Below are 21303 nucleotides of genomic sequence, written 5' to 3'. Positions count from 1 at the left end.
TTTGAACTCCAAAAAATATAATTATTAATAACAGCTAATTGCACAAAATATCTGGAAACATGGACTAAATTTTAAGTTGGTCCCTTCCAATTAAATTCACAAAATAAAGTTTTTGTTTTAATATTTTGTCCATCAATTTTGACATTAGATATGTGCTTCATTTGGTATAAATTAATAAGTATTTTAAAAAAAAACCTTATCATAATAATTCCTAATTTGAAAATATTTTGATAATAGAAAGTTGTATAGATATTTTTTTTAATGTTGATGAGGCCCAAAGAGATGGGATTATCCTCACTTTCCTTGAATAGAAATATTGCATTAGATACATACTATGATAATCAAAGTCAATGCTTAACACATATTTTCAATTTCTTAATGAAAAAAAAAACTGACATCTTGAAAATATATTTCATATCCCTATCAGATAGATTTATTAAGATAAAGTTGAATGATTAATGAGAATACAAACATATCATTGAACCATTTTTGTAAAGTGAAATATAAGAAAGAAAGATTTGAGAAAGAAAAAAGCCTTACAAAAAAATTATTCTGAGAAACCAACAAATTTATTTCCTTATTGCACAAAAAAGGGGGGAAATAAAATAAAAAGACATGATAATAGCATAAATCTCAGGTGCAAAGCCTTTTCTTTTCTTTTCTTTTTTTTCCTTCAAAAATCAAACAATCAAAACTTGCAATATAATGCAAAAATTATCAGCAAAACATTTTTACAAGAATAGAATAAGGCAAAGTCAAAAAAATGTAAAAGCCAAATTCAGATATTTACAATGTCATGTCATGCAACACACTTTGGAGATGTCCATTAAAAACAAAGACATCCAAGGTGAGATAACTCCCTGTTACCGGAATCGGAGCATGTTAAGGAGGTCCTATTTTGTAGTTCGTATCACCATCGTGGAAACGAACAGCTATGAGTTAAAGCTTGAATGGTTCTTTTTTTTATTACCAAGGATGGCCTTTAAAATGTAGCAGATATTAACCCCAAAATGCAAAAAAAAAAAAAAAAGTAAGGCCAAGGGAAAATCTAATTCTGTACAAAGAAAAAACGTCTCGTTTAGCTGCCCAGAAATGCTTCTGTATTGTGTAAAGCATAAAGAATATCTGTTCCAAAATGAAGAAATATCAGCGCAAGCAGTGAAATGAGTAATGATGATGGAACATTCTTTGAATTGTAAAACAACTATCTTTAAGTTTCGTTAAGATGAATAACTTCAAAAAGGATCTTCAAACATGATAATCGATGTGCACATCTTTCAGCCTATATTACCGGATTCAAAGGTGAGTGTCAAATATAGGTATGAACAGACCATGGATATTCTCTAATTTTTAAAGTCTTTTCTATAACTTAAAGAGAGCCATACCTGTTGGAATATTTTCAAATATTTATAGTATCTCAATAACTATAAATGAATGGGTGTAATTAATCAAAAGATAAAACTTTTGGTCATTGGTCAAAAGTTATATCATTTGATTTTTTAAAAAAGAATTATAACTATTCAAAAAATATTATTTGAATAGTTACAAAATTAAATGAATAATTATTATTTATTTATTCATAAAGACACCTATTGAAAGATGTCTCTATGAAGAGACATGAAAATTCCTATAAATAGGAATGGGATTTCATTTGGAAATCAGATCAACAAATTCTAATATTATTTCTTCTCTTCCTTCATTTTCTAATATTATTAGATTATTCTATAAAGTATTGCTGCAGAAATCCTTTGTAGAAATTGAGTTTTTGTTATACATTACTCAGTGCATAGTGGACTATTCTTGTCAGTGCAAAACGCAAATAGTCATTGGCTTCATTGTATCCTCGAGGTTAATTTGCTTGGAACTCATTTGCACACTGAAGATAAGTGGGGGCGAATATAACCTTAAAGATAGTGGCTTGATACACGCCTTGGAGCCTGTCCTATTTCTTCTTTTTCTTTTTGAGTTCCGATCGTGTGTTCGAGTTTTTTCCTTACCGGAGTTTCGTACTAACAATTTTAAGGTTATATTTCATGATGACTACCACAACACATGAAAGTGGAATACTAAGGGAGTTGGCTTACAACTTTGTTAAACTTGATCGTTTTGATGGTGGCAATTTTCGACGATGGCAGAAAAAGATGCACTTTTTGTTATCAACTTTGAAGATTGCTTATGTTTTGGATACTCCAAGACCTGAAGAGAATGAAAATGAATCTGTTGCTGCAACCCGAGAAAGACAAAAATGGGACAATGCTGATTACATGTGCATGGGCCACATATTGAATGGTTTATCTGATGGTTTGTTCGACACCTACCAAAACGACGTCACCGCTAAAGAATTATGGGACAAATTGGAGGCAAGATACATGACCGAAGATGTTACAAGTAAGAAATTTCTTGTCAGTCGTTTCAATAATTATCAAATGGTTGATGGTCGTTCTGTTATGGAACAATTTCGTGATATTGAAAAGATGCTGAATCAATTTAAGCAATATGATATGAAAATGGATGAAATGATTGTGGTATCCTCCATAATAGACAAACTTCCTCCATCTTGGAAAGACTTTAAAAGAAGTCTAAAACATAAGAAAGAGGAAATATCTCTTGAGGCTTTGGCAAATCATCTTCGTATTGAAGAAGAGTATCGAAAACAAGATCAGAACCTAAATTCTGAAAATGCCAAAGTACATGTTACGGAGGAAGTACAGACTACTAAACCATTCAAAAGAAAGTTCAATCAGGCTGATAGAGCACCTAAGTTCAAAAAGAAACAAAAAGGCTCATGCTATCATTGTGGAAAGCCGGGACATTTCAAGAATGAATGTCGATTTTTAAAGAAGAAATCATCTTTTAAGGCTGATAATAACGAAAAGTTCGTTGCAATGATATCTGAAATTAATATGGCACAAGATGATAATACATGGTGGATTGATACCGGAGCAACCAAACATGTGTGCAAAGACAAAAGCATGTTCACAAAGTTCACACAATGTGAAAATGACAATGTCTTGTACATGGGAAATTCTTCCACCGCAACAATTAAAGGCAAAGGGTCTGTTGAACTACAATTCACTTCTAGAAAGGTTTTAACCTTAAATGATGTATATTATGTACCAGAAGTTAGGAAAAATTTAGTGTCTGGAAGTCTGTTGAATAAGTTTGGTTTCAAACTTGTTTTTGAGGCAGATAAGTTTATTTTGTCTAAGGGAGGAATTTTTGTAGGAAAAGGGTATATGTATGAAAGCATGTTCAAACTTAATATTATTAATAAGAATAAAAATACTATTTCTGCTTATATGGTTGAATCATTTTGTTTGTGGCATTATAGATTAGGTCATTTGAATTATAGAAAATTGAATGACATGTATAAATTAGATTTAATTCCTGTTTTTAATAATAATATTGAAAAATGCAATACCTGTATGTTGATTAAAATTACAAGAAATCCTTTCCCTAAGGTTAAAAGGAAAACAAAATTGCTTGATTTGATACATAGTGATTTATGTGACTTGCATAATACTCCTACATTAGGTGGAAAGAAATATTTTGTTACTTTTATTGATGATTGTTCTAGATATTGTTATGTATATTTATTGCATTCAAAAGATGAAGCGCTTGATAAATTTAAAGTTTATAAATCTGAAGTTGAACTTCAGTGTGAATCATTTATCAAGTGCTTAAGATCGGATAGAGGTGGAGAATACTATAATCCAAGTTATTTTGAACTCACTGGAATTGTCCATCAAGTTTCAGCCCCTTACACACCACAACAAAATGGTGTAGCTGAAAGGAAAAATAGAGTCTTGATTGAAATGGTAAATTCAATATTATCATATTCAGGTCTTGGACAGGGTTTTTGGGGAGAAGCTGTTCTAACAGCTTGTCATATATTGAATAGAGTTCCTAATAAGGAAACTAAAATAACCCCCTATGAACAATGGAAGAAAAGGAAACCAAACCTTAATTATTTAAAGGTTTGGGGTTGTAGAGCTATTGTAAAAGTTCCAACACCTAAACGTAAAAAGTTAGGTGAAAGAGGAATTGAATGCATATTTATAGGTTATGCACATAATAGCAAGGCATATAGGTTCATAGTAATTGAACCAAATGATTCAATTTCAATTAATACGGTTATTGAATCAAGAGATGCTATTTTTGATGAAAATAGATTTAATTCTATATCAAGACAATTACAACCACAACAATTGATTCATTCTTCAAATGAGAATGAGATTCCATTGAAACAAATTGATAATAATGATGAATCTTGTCAAGAATTAAGAAGAAGTAAGAGGATTAAAAAGTTCAAAGATTTTGGACCAGATTTCATTATGTTTCTTGTAGAAGGAAAAGGTGAAAGTATATGCAATAAGATACCTTATTGTTATAATACCGAATCTGATCCTATTACATTTGAAGAAGCAGTGAAATCTCAAGACTCTGCTTTTTGGAAAGAAGCAATAAATGATGAAATGGATTCAATAATGGGAAATCAAACTTGGATCTTAGTTGATCTTCCATCAGGTTCCAAACCAATAGGTTGTAAATGGATCTTCAAAAAGAAAATGAAGGTCGATGGAACCATTGATAAATTTAAAACAAGGTTGGTAGCAAAAGGTTTTACACAAAGACAAGGTATTGATTACTTTGATACCTATGCTCCAATAGCAAGAATTGCTACAATTAGACTATTAATATCACTTACCTCTATATATAATTTGGTTGTTCACCAAATGGATGTTAAAACTGCATTTTTAAATGGTGAATTGGAAGAGGAAGTGTACATGGAGCAACCGGAAGGATTTGTTGTTCCAGGACAAGAGCATAAGGTATGTAAGCTTGTTAAATCTTTATATGGGCTTAAACAAGCACCAAAACAATGGCACCAAAAGTTTGACAAGGTTGTTTTAGCTAATGGCTATAAAATAAATGAATCCGATAAGTGCATATATAGTAAATTTGATAATGGAAAGGGTGTTATAATTTGCTTATATGTAGATGACATGCTCATTTTTTGCACGGATTTGGAACAAATAGAAAACACAAAGAAATTCTTGTCAAACAACTTTGCTATGAAGGATATGGGTGTAGCAGATGTTATTCTTGGGATTAAAATAACCCGAGATGAAAGCACTATAGCTTTATCACAATCACATTACATTGAAAATGTGCTTAAAAAGTTTGATCTTTTCAACTGTATACCACCATCTACACCCATGGATCCTCAATTAAAATTAGTATCTAATGCTGGTAGGAAAATTGATCAATTGAAATATGCAAGTCTAATTGGTTGTCTTATGTACATAATGACTTGTACAAGACCAGATATTGCATATGCTATTGGAAAATTGAGTAGATACACAAGTAATCCAAGTAGTTTGCATTGGCAAGCTTTAAATAGAGTACTTAGGTACTTAAAGAAAACTATTAACTATGGATTGTGTTATAATGGATATCCTCCAGTTTTAGAAGGGTATTCGGATGCTAGTTGGATTACAAGTTTGGAAGATCATGCATCTACTAGTGGGTGGATCTTCATTCTTGGTGGAGGAGTCATTTCTTGGGGTTCCAAGAAACAAACATGTATTACTGATTCCATCATGGCAGCAGAATTTATTGCATTAGCCGCTGCATCTAAAGAAGCAGAATGGTTAAGAAATTTGCTTTATGATGTACCTTTATGGCTTAAGCCAATTTCACCTATTTCTATCCGTTGTGATAGTGAGGCTACTCTAGCAAAGGCATATAGCCAAGTATATAATGGAAAGTCTAGACACATTGGATTAAGACATAGTTATGTCCGACAATTAATCTCTGATGGAGTGATCACTATTAATTATGTGAGGTCAAGTGAAAATTTGGCAGATCCTTTGACAAAAAGTCTTGCTAGAGATGCAGTAAAAAGGACCTCAAAAGGGATGGGACTCAAGCCTATTAATTAGAGTCACCCATGATGGAAACTCGACTCAACGCTTGGTATAACGTCAAGTCTTGAGTTCAATGAGACAAAGTACATCATTAGTATGTGACTGTTAGCACTATAAATAAATCCATCCTAAGATTAAAGTGCTAGGTACCCGTAATGATAAGGGAAGGATGAGTAATGTACTCTTAATGGACCCATAACATAAATATGTTAGAGTGTTATAATTACGGGAACACTTTTGATGGGATCTACCTATGTGAGTGGAAGTGTGGCCGCTTTTAGGAGCTTAAGGGCTTGGCTCTGACAGCACTCATGAAAAGAGGACATAGACACATGGCTATAATAGTGTCCCTAGATACTATACATTGACTGATGTTGAAATCATTGTATGAGATGTGTTCAGTTAATCAAATGGAATAGTTGGTTCAAAGCTTAGTCTACCATACAATTTCGATTAACTTTAACATGTTTTCACTAAGTGAAGGTTCAATCGTAAGACACCTTTATTTATGCAAATTGATTTCCAAGAATATCAAAATCTAAATATTTTGAAAATGGGGGGAGATTGTTGGAATATTTTCAAATATTTATAGTATCCCAATAACTATAAATGAATGGGTGTAATTAATCGAAAGATAAAACTTTTAGTCATTGGTCAAAAGTTATATCATTTGATTTTTTAAAAAAGAATTATAACTATTCAAAAAATATTATTTGAATAGTTACAAAATTAAATGAATAATTATTATTATTTATTTATTCATAAAGACACTTATTGAAAGATGTCTCTATGAAGAGACAAGAAAATTCCTATAAATAGGAATGGGATTTCATTTGGAAATCAGATCAACAAATTCTAATATTATTTCTTCTCTTCCTTCATTTTCTAATATTATTAGATTATTCTATAAAGTATTACTGCAGAAATCCTTTGTAGAAATTGAGTTTTTGTTATACATTACTCAGTGCATAGTGGACTATTCTCGTCAGTGCAAAACGCAAATAGTCATTGACTTCATTGTATCCTCGAGGTTAATTTGCTTGGAACTCGTTTGCACACTGAAGATAAGTGGAGGCGAATATAACCTTAAAGATAGTGGCTTGATACACGCCTTGGAGCCTGTCCTATTTCTTCTTTTTCTTTTCGAGTTCCGATCGTGTGTTCGAGTTTTTTCCTTACCAGAGTTTTGTACTAAGAATACCTTATAGCCACCAGGGGAGAAGCCAAAAATTTTATAAGCTAAATACTCAAATTAGGACTCAATCTTTTAAGGGTTGGTCAAATAAGGACTTTTCATGCATTTTAGCCTAGTTTGTAGTAGAAATTAAGTGAATGTTAACATGTTTAGAATAGAACACATATAACAGAATTAGATATTACTTGAAAAGAAAGAAAAATAAATAAAAACATATTTTGAAACATGATGTTTGACCCTTATTTGACCATTTTGATAAGTTTAGCCTTCATTTGAGCACTGTCATAAAGGTTTGACCCTTATATGACCATTTTGAATGATTTGGCTCTTATGTGACCAAAAAAGGCTGGCCCCCAATTTTAGGTTTAACCAATATTGCATTTTAATAATTTTTTTTTGGGGGGGGGGGGGTGGGGCAGAATTGAATTATAAATTTGAGGGGGAGGGGGCAAAAATTCAATTTGACCATTATATTAGCTTAAACTTTACAATTTTCGGAGGGACCAAAATACAATTTTACATTGGCGTTAAAACAAAGTCTGTGTAGCTTAGCTTTTAACAAGAACAGCATGATGGCAGAAAGGAGCAATTGAATTTGAACATAAATGAATGAATATGCATGAACCGGTAACTTAATATGATAAAAGAAAGATAGGGATACCTGAAGATATGTTCAACCCTTTGATATACACAATCCAGTAACACAACTGTAAGGCAGATGAATTGACAGCTCCAATCGCTCCACTCTTTCTCCTGGCATTCCTGAAATTTTAGGTGTCAAGTCCATTTATTAATGTCTGAACAAGTAGATGGAAACAAGGGAAGCAGATATTAGAAGTCTCACCTTCACTCCATTTTTACAGCAGATCTGGGAGCATATATAGCAGCATTCTAAGAATTTACACCATCATCCAGAGTCTCAAAGCTCACAATTCTAATCATTTTTTCCCTAAGAAAGGGAGTCAGGCTTGGAATCGCAAAGTCTTCGCCTAAATTCAGTAACTTTGCATCTTAGAACTACTTTAGGATTCCAAACTATCTTGTGCAGGCTCACTTAGTCAAGCATACATCAAGAACAGACTCAGAGAGTCGGGCCAAATATTGCTAGGGTTAAAAATTCACAAGGAAAGTCCTGTTAATGAACACTACAGTGCCTCCAGCTGGATGTATATTTAAACTCTGCAGAGAAGAATCGTCAAATGCAACTAAGTTCAAAGTTCATTTGATAGTTGGAATATCCCGCGCATCTGAAGATATGGATTCTCAAGCAATTTTTCATTGTTACTCTGCAGATTAGGTGCACAAAAACAAAGATTTCAGCAACAAAGAATTTAAAAGTAGCAGTACTAAATTACAATTGAGAAAACGTGTAAATTCAATGCAGAAAACAAATACAATGAATACTATAAAATTTTAAACTTCTCTATCAGCACTTCAAGAAATGGACACAAAGATAAGATGTTTCACCAGAAGCAAATAGGCCATCCATATGTTACAGTCAAATCATTTTAACTAAAAGGAATAACGTATAGCAAAAACAATCCAATAGATGACTGGTACAGTGATTGGCTGACACAGTCAAGGACATTGATTAAAGTAGAACAGTACTGAGCAGAAATATTGTTTTTAAACTTTGAGATGTATAATCAATTATATAAGGATAATGGGTTGAAGTTTTCTTTTGTGGAAATGCTGTTATCTGGAGTTCCAAACTAAAAACAACTTCCATATTCATGCCAATATTTTCATCAGCTGTTCTTATGTACTGCTTCATAATTACAATAAAGCGACTTCATATTGAACATAGAGGGATCACTTACCTGTTGAGCTTTATAGATAAGCTTTTGCAGCATGTGTTGGTACTTTTCTGGTTTTTCAGTCATCATTCTCTGCAAAGTTCCCATGCTAGAATGGCTTAGTGGCAAAGCATAACCACAAGGGGAAGGGCTACGGAGGGAAATAAAAGGGGAACAGAAAAAAGAAAAATAGAAGGGAAGTGGGAGAGGAGAGAGATAAAGGAAAATGCAAGATAGAGTTTTCTAACCTTCAATAGAAAAGCCGAAGAGTAATATGCCACCCTAGAATCAGTATCATCCAAAAGTTCCCTGAAACGAAGGATAAAAAAGAAACTTCATGTTTCCACTCACCTGAAGGTAAGCTTCTGTCAAATTCATTCTTCACAAGCAAAGAAATTGAGATCACCTGAAAAATTCTTCTCCACCAACTTCCTGAAAAGCTGTAGGATCGGCAGTACATTTACCAACTAGAAGCAAAAGAAGGGTAGCCCGAATATCAGAAGTAGCACCAGGAAGGTTCCCTCTTCCTTTGCTTCCAACAGCAACACCTAGTGCAATGTTGTCAGTTGCTGCACCCGCAAGTTGAATCAAAGGCCAATAGAAAAGAGCAGCTGGAACACGTGCAACTAATTGCATTGGCGCAATGGCTTGTCCTCGGAGTAGCAGCGCAGCCATAGAAGCTGTCTCGCATACAAAATGACTACTAACACTGTAGCCTGATTTGCTATCAGTTTCCTCCATTATCTGATCCCAGGGACAGCTTTCTTGTTGAGATACAAAATTTATATTACTAGTTTTTCTAATTTCTTCTGTGCGAGTGAAAACTTTAGGCCGCTGTATTCCTTCTCCAAATGGCATCAAATTTGAATTGGGAACTTTCAAGCACAATTGAGAGAATAGAATATCACACATCTGTTCAACAAAGAGAGAAACAGTGACTCTTAAAGATTTATAAAGCACGAGTGAGGAAATGGTGCACAACTCTTTCATATGCAAAATGCAAAAGTTAATGATTAAATCCTCAAAATCTCAGATGTATACAATTTATTTTATGCTGTCCGTGTCCTATTGTTTGGGAACGAGTAGATAATCTCAAAGGAACAAACATCAAGCGTAACCACAATATACATGTGTATATAAGACATGTATCAAGCAAGATGGCTGACAGAGGAACCTCACAGTATCTAAGCAGGTCTGAAAAATATCCATACCAAGATGCCATAGAAAAAAAAATACAGATATCAAAAAAGTGCCCGAGCTTCACACGTAACGCACCAAAAAGTTCACAGAGAAAGCAACCTTTTTGCATATAGCCTTCTACCTAAGACATGATGCAGCATCGCTAATGTGAGACCTCTAGTTAACAAATGAAAAGGTAAACTCTCCAAGCTTTGTTCTTGTCTTCTGATCTCTTCTATTAAATTAGAATGATTTTTAAGTACCAATAATCTGAATCATAAAATATTAACTAAGTTCACTTAGGTGTAATTTAAAGAACTACAAACTTGAAAATTAGCAACTATCTAAAGTGCACAAACTATTTTAGATTAAAAGAAAAGGAAAAAGGCTTAAACAAGATCATCCTCAGTCCTCAAAGAATTCTTTCTCAGGAACTGAAAACAGAGAGAGATATTAATCATAAGGCCAGCTAATGAACAGGATCTTTGGTCCAAGATAAACTAGAAAAGATTATTTCAAATATCACTGACATTTTGCATGATGGTTTGGAAGCTTTCCAAGCAAAATACCTTTAAAATATTTATACGGTCTGTTTCGTTTATTTGAGCCACCAAGGACAAAGCACTGCTCATGATGTCTATCACTGTAATTGCTTTCTCCAGTCGAGTATCCCTATTGCCAGGGCTAACATCACTGTTGCTTGGCTGTTGCATTTCACTCTCATCTAACAAAAACTTGCATCGCATGAGAAGCCTCTCTAGAACAACTAGGAAGCCCCACCTAATAGAATTGTTCTTCGACTTCAGAAGACCACACATCAGCCAGATAGACAACGGAATATCAGAAGGATCAGAGGAATCATGAACACCAGCATAAGCAATTTTATTCTGCAAGCTCCTGACATTAGACCAAATACTCCCATTCCTCGAGTCACTTATTTCAGCAATAAGCAGATCTCCTAACCAGATAAATCCATTTTGGCGGTAAAGGATTCTATCCGAATGAAGAAGAGAATGTAAAATAGACCAAGCCAGCTTTGCTTTCATTGCAACACTATTTCGTGTAGATGAACCCTCAACATTGCCCTTCAACTTGTTGGATTTTGTTATCTGTTTCAGCTGAAAGAACTCTGTGTCCAAATGAGTAAATGAACTAATTATTCTATCTAATTTCTCCGTAATATTTTCCAAAAGCTGCAAAGGAAAACAAATAATAATCAGAAAAGCAGATATATGCTTGCAATTCACACATTTCGTTATCACTTCAGCAAACTCCCGTGATATATTAGTCGAGATGAGGTGAGCCAGAGGCACAATTTAACATGATACGGCTAAACCCTCCTCTGATTCATTTTTAATCTCAAAGCTCTACTTGCATATATGAAATGAATCAAACAAGTGGAATCATATAACCGACCACACACAATACATCAAATCAATAGCCTGATTGTTTATCATCCCCACCCGCCAAATATTAAAAACATACATGCAAAACTGCAAAAACATTCACAAAAAATTACCGTATGTAACCGCTCGCTGTTAGGGTATCTATCCAATGTAGTTGACAGTGATCTTCTCAAAAGCTCCCCAATGCCTTCCACCCCTAGCTTAACAGAGATATAAAAGGCTTCCGGTGCATCAGCCAAAGTAAGCAGTGCAGCAATTGGCTGAATCTCATCATCATTATATTCAGAAGCTCCGGTTGATATGCATGTTTCATTTATTTGATGCAAAACATAGTCGAAAAGCACCACATAAAGATGCTTTCTTTCGTCCCTTGAGGTTGACAATGAATACTGCACTTGATAATTGAAAAGAAAAAACATACAAGTTAAAAGGTTTCTCTATATTTAAGAAATTTTGCATATATCTCAATTAATCCATTTTTATGAGGTGTTTAAAACACGTAGTGTGAGTCATCAGATACCCATTAATCCCTCTTAGGTCCAACAACTTCATAAATATGAACATTGCAAGCCATTACTAGAACAAACCTCATTACTTGTCACACATTTCCAAAAATTTGTTAAGCAATTGGAATCCACTGCTTCTGTTGTGTTATTAAATATTGGATAGGGTCCCAAGGTTTTTTCATTCAGCTAAATTAATCCTTTAATTATTGCTAAAATTTTTACATGAAGACCAAGAGTAGCAGGTCAAGTTGGTCAACAAGAAGATAAAATCAATCTTATTTCTATAGATGCCCAGATCAAACTAATTAGCATACCTCAATGAAGATAAAATCAATTCCTCCAATCAGGTCAAGCTGGTCAACAAGAAAATTAGCTGTACTCATGACGGCCTTAGTAGATTCATCAGGTACTTGATATAACATGTTTGTTAGGATACAAACAAGCTTGCAATGCACAACTTCAGCCCAGGAATTTATCCGGCTAATCACCAAAATTGACTTGACAACCTGAAGACAACACAAGTGAAGAGACCATAAATGAGACCGAGATTTATTGCCATAATAATACTAAGTTCCAATACCATTAAGCAAAGAACCCTGAGTCTTAAAATTTCCTCAAAGGAAATCCAACCAAAATTTAGGTCAGCTTTGACTGACAAGATTGCATGGTATGGTTTTGATAGAGAAAAACAGTGGAGTGTCCATAACACAAAAGACATGCAAAAATTAGAGTTATGCTTAAAATACAAGATAAAACCAGAGTTTTTACACTTGCTAGGTAAGCCTTATACTTTTATTGACCCAAATAAGTCCAAAACCTTCAATTTTGTGTCTGAATAAACACTTATCACAAACAAAAAGTTGACTTTTATGACAGTCAATGCCAGTTGGATTTTTTCCCTCCACATGGAAGTTGAGGCGGTATGGTGATGTGGCTGAAAATTGAAAATCTTGGAAAAAAATCAGTACCGATTAAGGATTACGGGCATGCTTGGATACAATAAAAATATATGTACTTACCTGGGAAGAGTAGTAAAGTTCAGTTTTTTTTTTTAACCTAAAATTGTTGAAATAAAACACCAATCCCAACATTGACAGAACCTTAAGACTAGAATTGAATCGCACACCAAACAAATTCTACCAACATATAATGCAAAGGGTGCATAATGTAAAATAAAAGTAAAAATTAGGGTCAATAAACTCCTGCAACATATGAAATTTTCCAACAAGAAACGGACCGTCTTTTCATCGAGCCATACCAAATACCACCCAATATTCTCAGAACCTATATGGTTAGAACTGAATCACATATCTGGCAAATCCAACCAACTTTCAGCTTTGCAATTCCTCAGAGTATAGTAAAGAAAAAGTTGCTCCATGTATGACCCAACATAAAGTGGCACCAGGATTATTCAGAGGGAGAGTAATGCTAAGATAACATTTTGTATAGATTGGTTGTAGAAATTCTTGCAAAGCAGAGGTTGAACTTTATTGAGAGGTATTTCACACTGCTAAAGTGCGACTCAGAAGTTTAACATGGTAGATGCAAAAGTGCTATGTTACCACTTGGAGACTGATAAGTTCACTGGGATTTTTTTTTTTTTTCATTTAGATATTTAAAATGGATGCTGCCAATTTTACACGACAAGTACTTCCAAAAATTGAAGACGTGCACACACAAGAAACGAAACTTCCAAATCACCTCCTAGACGTAATTTCCTCCACACAGACACACACGAAGCCCTCATGGGTTAAATCAAGGTAAGAATACAACATGGTAATTTTGGGAAAGCTCCAGGAACTGGTAGATAGGCAGACAAAACCAACTCACCCTGATGTCAAGTCCTTTTAATCGATTTCTCCAAATGTTGCCTCTATCGCACACAAAATATAGTAAACAGCTTAGGGCAGAAGCCCAGACAGCTTCTTCCATCTCGTCAATCTACAACAAGCAATAGCAAGGAAAAGTAAAATGGAAGTAGAGACAAGCATGGATGGAACATCCTAAAATCAAGGCAGCCAAAGTACAGAAGCTTCGGTTAAAAGACGGCCAGTACCTGAACAAGAAGAAGAAGTATATCATATAAAATGTTTAAAATCCAAGACTCAAATTTATCAATAGATGAGGTGCTTCCCAACTTCTTGGAAGAAGCTAGTTTCCTTCTCCCTTGCGTGGTAAGCTGATCTTCACTATTTAAAAGTAATTCTTGAGAATACTCTTCCTCAATTGCAGAATTATCATCAATTATCAGTGGCTCTAACAAGTGAGCATGGACTGCAAGGTTTAGAATTAAATCAAAAGCACGCACCCTACACGCTGTTCTTGGAGAACTAAGCATCTCCTATAAGGAAAAAAAAAAGGTAAGAGTTAAAAGATGATTTCATAAACTTGAATAAGAAACTGATTAAAAGATGATTTCATAAACTTGAATAAGAAACTGAAAATACAATAAACAAAAACCTCAAGCATAGATAGAGTGAGAGGAGCAGCAGTTCCAGAATCCAAGACATACCTACAAAACAGAATTTTCAGCAACACCATACCAGTAATCATCATTAGATGTGAAAATTAAAAGAAGAAAACAAGTGAAGAAAAATGAAACAAAATCAATCACATGATTCTGTGCACAAACAAGTATGTTGGAAATTCAGAATCAAACCCCTGCTACTATTTATGAATAACTGACTCTTGCAATGGGTCAGATTTCAACCTGAATTAAGCAAGCGGCATTTCAAAGTGTGCCCACAAAATGATCAACGGGATGTCAACTTCAGATACTTCAAATGGATATGCATTTTCTCAGATAAATTACTTTTAAATAGCAATGAATTAGGAAACTATTCCAAATGCATTGCAACACCATGTACTTAGTATTGCCGGATAAAAAAGCAGAAAGCTTATCACCCTTTACATAAGGATGATTCGAGAATAACTTATGCATCTTAGGCTAATACGTATAAAGTAATCGATACTGTTATTATATTATTATAATGACCAAAGAAAGCTTGTTGGGGACAGAGAGGGAGAGAAAGAAAGGTTAAATGTATCGTATGCAATATAGGACAAAAGAGGTCAAAGAAAAGAAGAAAACAGAGACATACATGTCAATAACCAGCTTAATAAGGACGCTCACAGCCACATCCATTGATGGCTTTGCACTGTTATTACTTAATCTAGAAGATACCGTCATGGTATTAGCATTTGTTAAAGATGTCTCAGAGCAGACGGCTGCAATGACCTCGCATACCTCAGCAGGGTTCAAACGCAAAGGTTGTTGTTCACTGATGCACGCAAAAATATTTTATTAGAGAAAAAAGAAAACACAAACTCAACCACATTGAGATCTATCAATGTTGTGAAAGAAATAGCACTTGAAAATAAATACAATAATTATGCACTCCAGAACAAGAAGCTATCTGTAACTATGTGGGATAGACCCAGGCACAGATCATGATCCCAAGGAACAATTATACAATTAACATATACGGATATTAGCAAATGCTTCATGTTCAACTCAATAACATAAATGTCCTCAAGTTAAACATGGAGTATTTGCTAATAGGGAAAAAAAAAAGAAAAAGAGAAGCTCCCTTTTAATTCCAAAACCTAGTAAACTTGCAATAGAAGCAAAATTCATTAGCTAACAAATCACAAAAGGAATATACCATCAATTAAAGGATGTCAAATTGCACACCTGTAATGGCGATATTGGAAAAGTGGTCGGGCACGTGGGCGGAATGTGCTTGCAGGAGAATCATCCCTACACAAATTATACCCAATAACCCAAACTGTAACCATACAACTTTATTCAAAATTTACGTTTAAAACTTTGCATAGTTAATCTTCTCTTAAACTCAAACAGCTCTACCTTGCTACTTATACTACCATTTAAAGAAACTTAAGTTTCAGAGCATCCCGATAATCATGCTAATTTTCTCTTAAACTGAAATATATATCTTTCTAAAGGGATTGGCTAAATCCACTGAAATCCAGATTATGGCTAACATCAGATTTGTCATACATGGTATAACACCAACAAGTCAAAACAAATAATTCATAACCAAATGAAAGCAACAAAGAATTTTAGAATGAAACAAAAGTTACACACACACACATATCTTTCTAACACAATTGGTTAAATTCTTTTGAATCCAGAATACAGTAAACATCAGATTGGTTGTATGTAATATGGCACCAACAAACCAAAACATGCAGAGTTCATCTACTGTTTCAATGTCCCAGGCCCTCCAACTTAATCAAATTTGCAAACTCCATAAAAGCGGTCATAATACAATTAGGTACGGAAAAAGGTTTGTAGAAAACAGAACCTCAAGCCACAAGACTCCAAACATCTAACTGGGAAAGAAGCTTGAAATTATTGCCTTAAAAGCTAACAGTCTATGACCTTTCCCATCCATCAAATTGCAAAGATCAGTCTGACAGCACAACCATATAAGTCTATCACAGCACAACAGATCCTTAGGAACCGTGCAAATAATATAATGGCAAGTGATATTAAACATAAAGTCATCAAAGCAATAATCTGAGAGTAAGTGAAGAACATACCAAATTTGATGAGGTCCTCCTTTACTGCGTTTCAATGCTGTAATTGCTCTCAAATGGGAGCGAGCAGAAGCAGAATTGGCAATTGTTGTGACTGGTGAAGGCTGTAAAAGTTGATCAAGATAAGGCATATCAGCAGTGCCAAAATATTTCCAGGGTTGGCCATTCATTTTTGCTTCCATGTCTCCAACAAGTAAAGCAGCTGCTCCTACCTCTAAGAAATTATGTGCACTCATGTCTTGCACATACGCAGAGTGGTCACTGTTTGTTGAATATAGAACATTTCAAATGTTAAATTTGTTTTAGAAGCAATGGAACACATGGAAGAACAGTATTAATAGCCAGAACATACCACAGACTTAGAATACCTATAAGGGAAGAAGTAATAAAGCCAATATGAACTATTTGAACACTTAATAAGCATATGCAAATAGCAAAATCAATTACCATTCAGTAAAGGGTGACTGATGATCCCTAAGCCAGCGCCATTTCAAAACATCATGTGCAATATATTCTGGATTCTCTATTCGATCAGCGTCCTCAATGTTTGACAAGTTTGAAACAGATAAAGCTGTAGCATCTTTCTTCTCTGAAGACTCTCCAACATTCACAGGGTATCGCTGGGAATTGAAAGATCTACTCAACAAAGATGTCAACGAAGGAAATGACTGCCTCGATGCCAAGGTTGCCCCAGCAAAACCTGCCGGCTGGAATGAACGCTTTGGAATATGTTGAGCCACTAAGGATCTCACATAATTCAATGACTTTACAAGGGCTACAGAAGCAAAACTAGATACAGGCAACAAAGGAGAAGCACTTGCAGATGATGTTGATATTGCTGATGAACCTGATTGTTGATTTAAAGACCGAGACCAAGGTGACAACCTTTGATTTGGACTTATGTCACATTCAGCAATTAAGCTGACACAAAACCGATCTATCTGCAGCAACGTCTCCTCACTGGGCTTATACCTGCACCAAATAGAACAAAAAATGAAATCCTAAAATAAAACAACAATATAAAATAGACCCTATAAATCTTGGAACCTTTGGTCTTGATAAATTTCCTAGTCAGTCCTAAACTGGATAGCAATCAGAGCAAGTTCCATATTTACAAATAGACTATAATGGGAACATAATTTTATGAACACTTGATATATGTCAATTCTGGTTCAATTATTGCATTCTGAAACTAACAAACATTCTAACACTTCCCTACCAACAAGTGTTAGGTGCAGTGATAAGACACATTGCATTCTCAAGGAAAGAACTCAAGTTCGAACCCTAGAGATGACATTGTTGGGAGGGGCAGCCACAAACCCCAAAAAGATTAATTTTCGTGAACCGTAAAATGGACATGATGGATACCTTAATTATACCAAAAATATTAGAACACTTCCCTATTCTACATAAAAAGAAAATAAGAGAAAATACAAGTTCACACCAAGAACAGCATACCTTAAGAGATATCGCTTCAGGAGTGCCACACACCTTCCCACTACAGCTGGGCTGGCACAAATTATATACATAACAGCAGAAAAGGAAATTAGTTAAAGTACTGTGCTAAGAGTAATGGCTAGATTAAAAAGGAGTTAAGAAAAGGTATTCAGTGCATGACATGCAACAATAGGCAAATCGGTAATTAACTGTAAAATAATTATACACCTGACAACAATTATTATTTATAAAAACCATGCATTACTTTTTTCTTTGCAATATAATATTCCATTCAAGTGTTTAATAATTTAATATACTTCTACTGTCGTCTCTATGAAATTTCCAGACATCAAAACACAAATTATGGGTGTTTCTAGAATAAGTTACACAAGACTATTCCATTGCATAAATATGGTGTCAATACACTGTCTCGTATGGATGAAGCATTCTAAGCTTTCAAAACATCAACAACTGGTGCAACAAATTTAACATCACACTATCATTTATCAGAAATAGGCATTACCTCACAATCACTTAAAATCTGTAACTCCAATCCATTTAGCACCCAAACAAGTTCATAAACCCATCTCTATCTAAAATACATTATGGTCGGTTATATAAGTACACTATGCAAATAAATTACCTGCGTTCTCTCTCTGCAATTGTATGCTCTAAAATAACAATGTAAGACTGGTCAGTTGTTGAGGGTGCTGCCAGATAGTCCTGTCATTGTTAAATGTAAGTTCGGGTATTGTAAGGTTCAAATACTAATTCCACAGGTGAGACAAAAAGATCTGATACTAATATATATATGTATAAACACAATCTCTAGGAAAAAAAAATATAGAGTATGTGAATCATAATATTATAAAATTCAAAAACAAATTCCACAGGTGAAGCAAAAGGAAGATATCATACTAACATAGTAAATCAAATGAACTTTAAATTCTCATCATTTACAATGCCTGCAAGAAGTAAAGTTATATGCGGAACTAAGATTTGCTACACCAAAAGTCTAGGCTTTATCAATATCAATGCTGATTCAAGTTGGAAAAAACAAAGCACTTTCACCATTACACTTGGACCCCAGGGGAAAAAAGACAACAGAAAGGAAAAGTTCACCAATGTTTGAATTATGAGATTTAGAATTCCCTTTCCTATATATCCATGGGTAGTAAGTGACTGAGAAAAACTGCTTGCGATTAGATTTGAGAATACATAAATATAAGAGATTACTCATTAATTAAGTAATCTGTAAGTAAAGATATTGCCCAGCCAAACAATGTCAAGAAAGGTTTCTCTCTCAATATAATAAATTCAAGCTGAATAAGTAGTTAATGTCAGCATGCTAGGGTTGTTAATATTTAAACCTACCTTGAAACCATAAAACATTTTAACTAATACAAGACAGCAAAATCTAGAAATCTTACTAGGGTACACGGAAACAATAAAACCACGGTTAAAACGAGGAAAAATGCTTAGACACTTCATTATTAAAAAAAAAAAAAAAAAACTCCAACAACGCAACATTAGCAAGCAATTCACTTAAGCTGCATTTCGTCGAGCTTTTACTAAGTTTTTGCTTGCCCGAAGCAAAAGATAAGTTTTAAAGAACTAAAAAAATTAAAATCTAACTTTTGCAGATAACAAAATGAAAACTTAATATTTAATCATACTCATTTTTATTCAAATTGGATGTCCATTTTCACTCTTGGCTTTCACCAATTTATAAACTTTCATAACGCAACAATGATGTGGAACTACAAAGTAAATCTTACAATAGTTCAGTAATTTACATCCTCTTTTTTTTACCATAATTCACTATCTTCTGCCAATAAATCAACTTTTAAATCCTTGCCACCTAAATGAATTCTAAAGAGAAAATCTATTTTTTTTTCCTTTCTTTGTCGATATTTATAGACATCCGAAAAACATTCATTAAATCACAAAATAAAAATACACAATAATATTATTTTCAAGATCTAATAACATAAACAAAAAAAAATTAAAATCCTAACAAAGAATAACGAACCCGAAGTGTCCTCGAAGCTTCATTTAAAACCAACTGACTTCCATGGTGATACGAACTAAGACCTCCAGCCCCCGCCGCCGGCGAAAAAGAAGAAGACGACGAAGAAGAAAGACAATCCGCCACCGACCTGCGCAACGGCTCCGGCTTCTTAAGCGACGAAGATCTAAGCCTGGACACTCCACTAGCTGTTCCTAACTGAAGCCTCGAACTTCCGGGGCCCCGACCGGGACTGAAAATCGTTGTCATCGGATTTCCGAATCTACCTACAACTATTTCTCAATTCAACTCCAAACTTTTTTTTTAAATATTAAATTTTTTTATTATAGAATGGATTAAATTTCTACATTTGAACAGAGAAAAATGAGGAAAATTTGTTAAGGTTCGCGGAGGAACTTTAGAGTCTTAGCTGTAAGTATAAGCGTAATTCTATGCGATTGCGAGGTGTATTATTATGAGCTGGCAACCGCTATTTTTGATTTCTTTTATTATTTACCTTTTTTCTTTTTACATTATTGTTTGGTTTAATTTTAGGAATTTATTTAATTATTAATTTTGTTTTTTATATCACTTTTGGTTCGATAATTATATTCCACTAATTATTTATTTCGATATTGAGTTAGGTCAAATTTTAAATTAGATGTAAGTTTATTTAATGTTTATTTTCTCCGTTTATAATATTTGAAATCGAGGTCTTACTCGAGAAAAATTTATTGGTCAAAATTAAATTAATCGTAAATTATTACATATCTTTATTATCAATTAAGTTAATAATTTTAATAAAGTTTAATTATGATTTTATTCTTGTATATTTGTAATTTAATATTTCTGCTTTTAATTTTAGTAATTTAGTCATTATATTCTTCTTTTTAATATTAATCATTATATTTTTAATTAATAATTGAAGTCTATTTAATATCATTATCGAATAACTTCCATTAAATTAGATTTTAAGTTATTTTTAAAATAAATATGTTATGATACTTATTATTATCGACCATTGGGCTCACGTATCGAACTCACATGATGCTAAGCGTTGTTACAACAGGACCGTGTGATGTGGGTTCGTACGTCACTACATAGGCGAACCCACATCGTATAAAAACATGTTAAGTCTAAAGTAGAGTAAGTGTTGGCATATATGAAACCTACTTAGAATATCACATCAATAAACAATAATCATATCATATAAATATACAACATTACCATCTAAAAAAGATAGAGAAAAAAACTCGACAAAAGAAATGATTATAAGGCCAAAT

At 33.8% G+C, this 21303-nt stretch overlaps 1 protein-coding gene across 6 annotated transcripts; it reads right to left on the bottom strand.

The window, feature by feature from the left end:
- Positions 1–622: 622 nt before the first annotated feature.
- LOC107938198 (uncharacterized) lies at positions 623–20455 on the bottom strand. Of its 6 annotated transcripts, none has more exons than XM_041103573.1 (19): positions 20045–20455; positions 18656–18735; positions 18034–18084; positions 17023–17547; positions 16579–16836; positions 15707–15772; positions 15114–15293; positions 14473–14524; positions 14069–14353; positions 13843–13953; positions 12327–12518; positions 11620–11895; positions 10670–11293; positions 9328–9833; positions 9170–9230; positions 8946–9014; positions 7970–8411; positions 7787–7887; positions 623–1125 (listed from the first exon to the last, which is right to left on the bottom strand). In XM_041103573.1, the coding sequence occupies exons 1-17, from the start codon at positions 20288–20290 to the stop codon at positions 8337–8339; spliced, it is 3657 nt and encodes a 1218-aa protein (XP_040959507.1). In that variant the 5' UTR covers positions 20291–20455; the 3' UTR covers positions 623–1125; positions 7787–7887; positions 7970–8336. The 6 variants fall into 6 exon arrangements, with proteins under 6 accessions (XP_040959507.1, XP_040959508.1, XP_040959510.1 ...); XM_041103574.1 differs by having other exon boundaries at positions 7787–7878; XM_041103576.1 differs by lacking the exon at positions 623–1125 and having other exon boundaries at positions 7572–7887; positions 16579–16679; positions 16788–16836.
- Positions 20456–21303: the final 848 nt, after the last annotated feature.

This window comes from Gossypium hirsutum, chromosome D10 (genome assembly GCF_007990345.1).
Source record: "Gossypium hirsutum isolate 1008001.06 chromosome D10, Gossypium_hirsutum_v2.1, whole genome shotgun sequence".
NCBI classification, from domain to species: Eukaryota; Viridiplantae; Streptophyta; class Magnoliopsida; order Malvales; family Malvaceae; genus Gossypium; species Gossypium hirsutum.
This window is presented reverse-complemented; position numbering and strand designations above follow the sequence as displayed.

Excerpts from the sequence above, each read along its gene's own strand:
- LOC107938198 (XM_041103573.1), bottom strand. The coding sequence starts at position 20,290 with ATGACAACGATTTTCAGTCCCGGTCGGGGCCCCGGAAGTTCGAGGCTT. Across the intron at positions 16,837-17,022 it reads CAGTCACCCTTTACTGAATG|TGACCACTCTGCGTATGTGC; the intron begins GTAATTGATTTT and ends TTCAACAAACAG. Across the intron at positions 9,231-9,327 it reads GGTGGAGAAGAATTTTTCAG|GGAACTTTTGGATGATACTG; the intron begins GTGATCTCAATT and ends CCTTCGTTTCAG.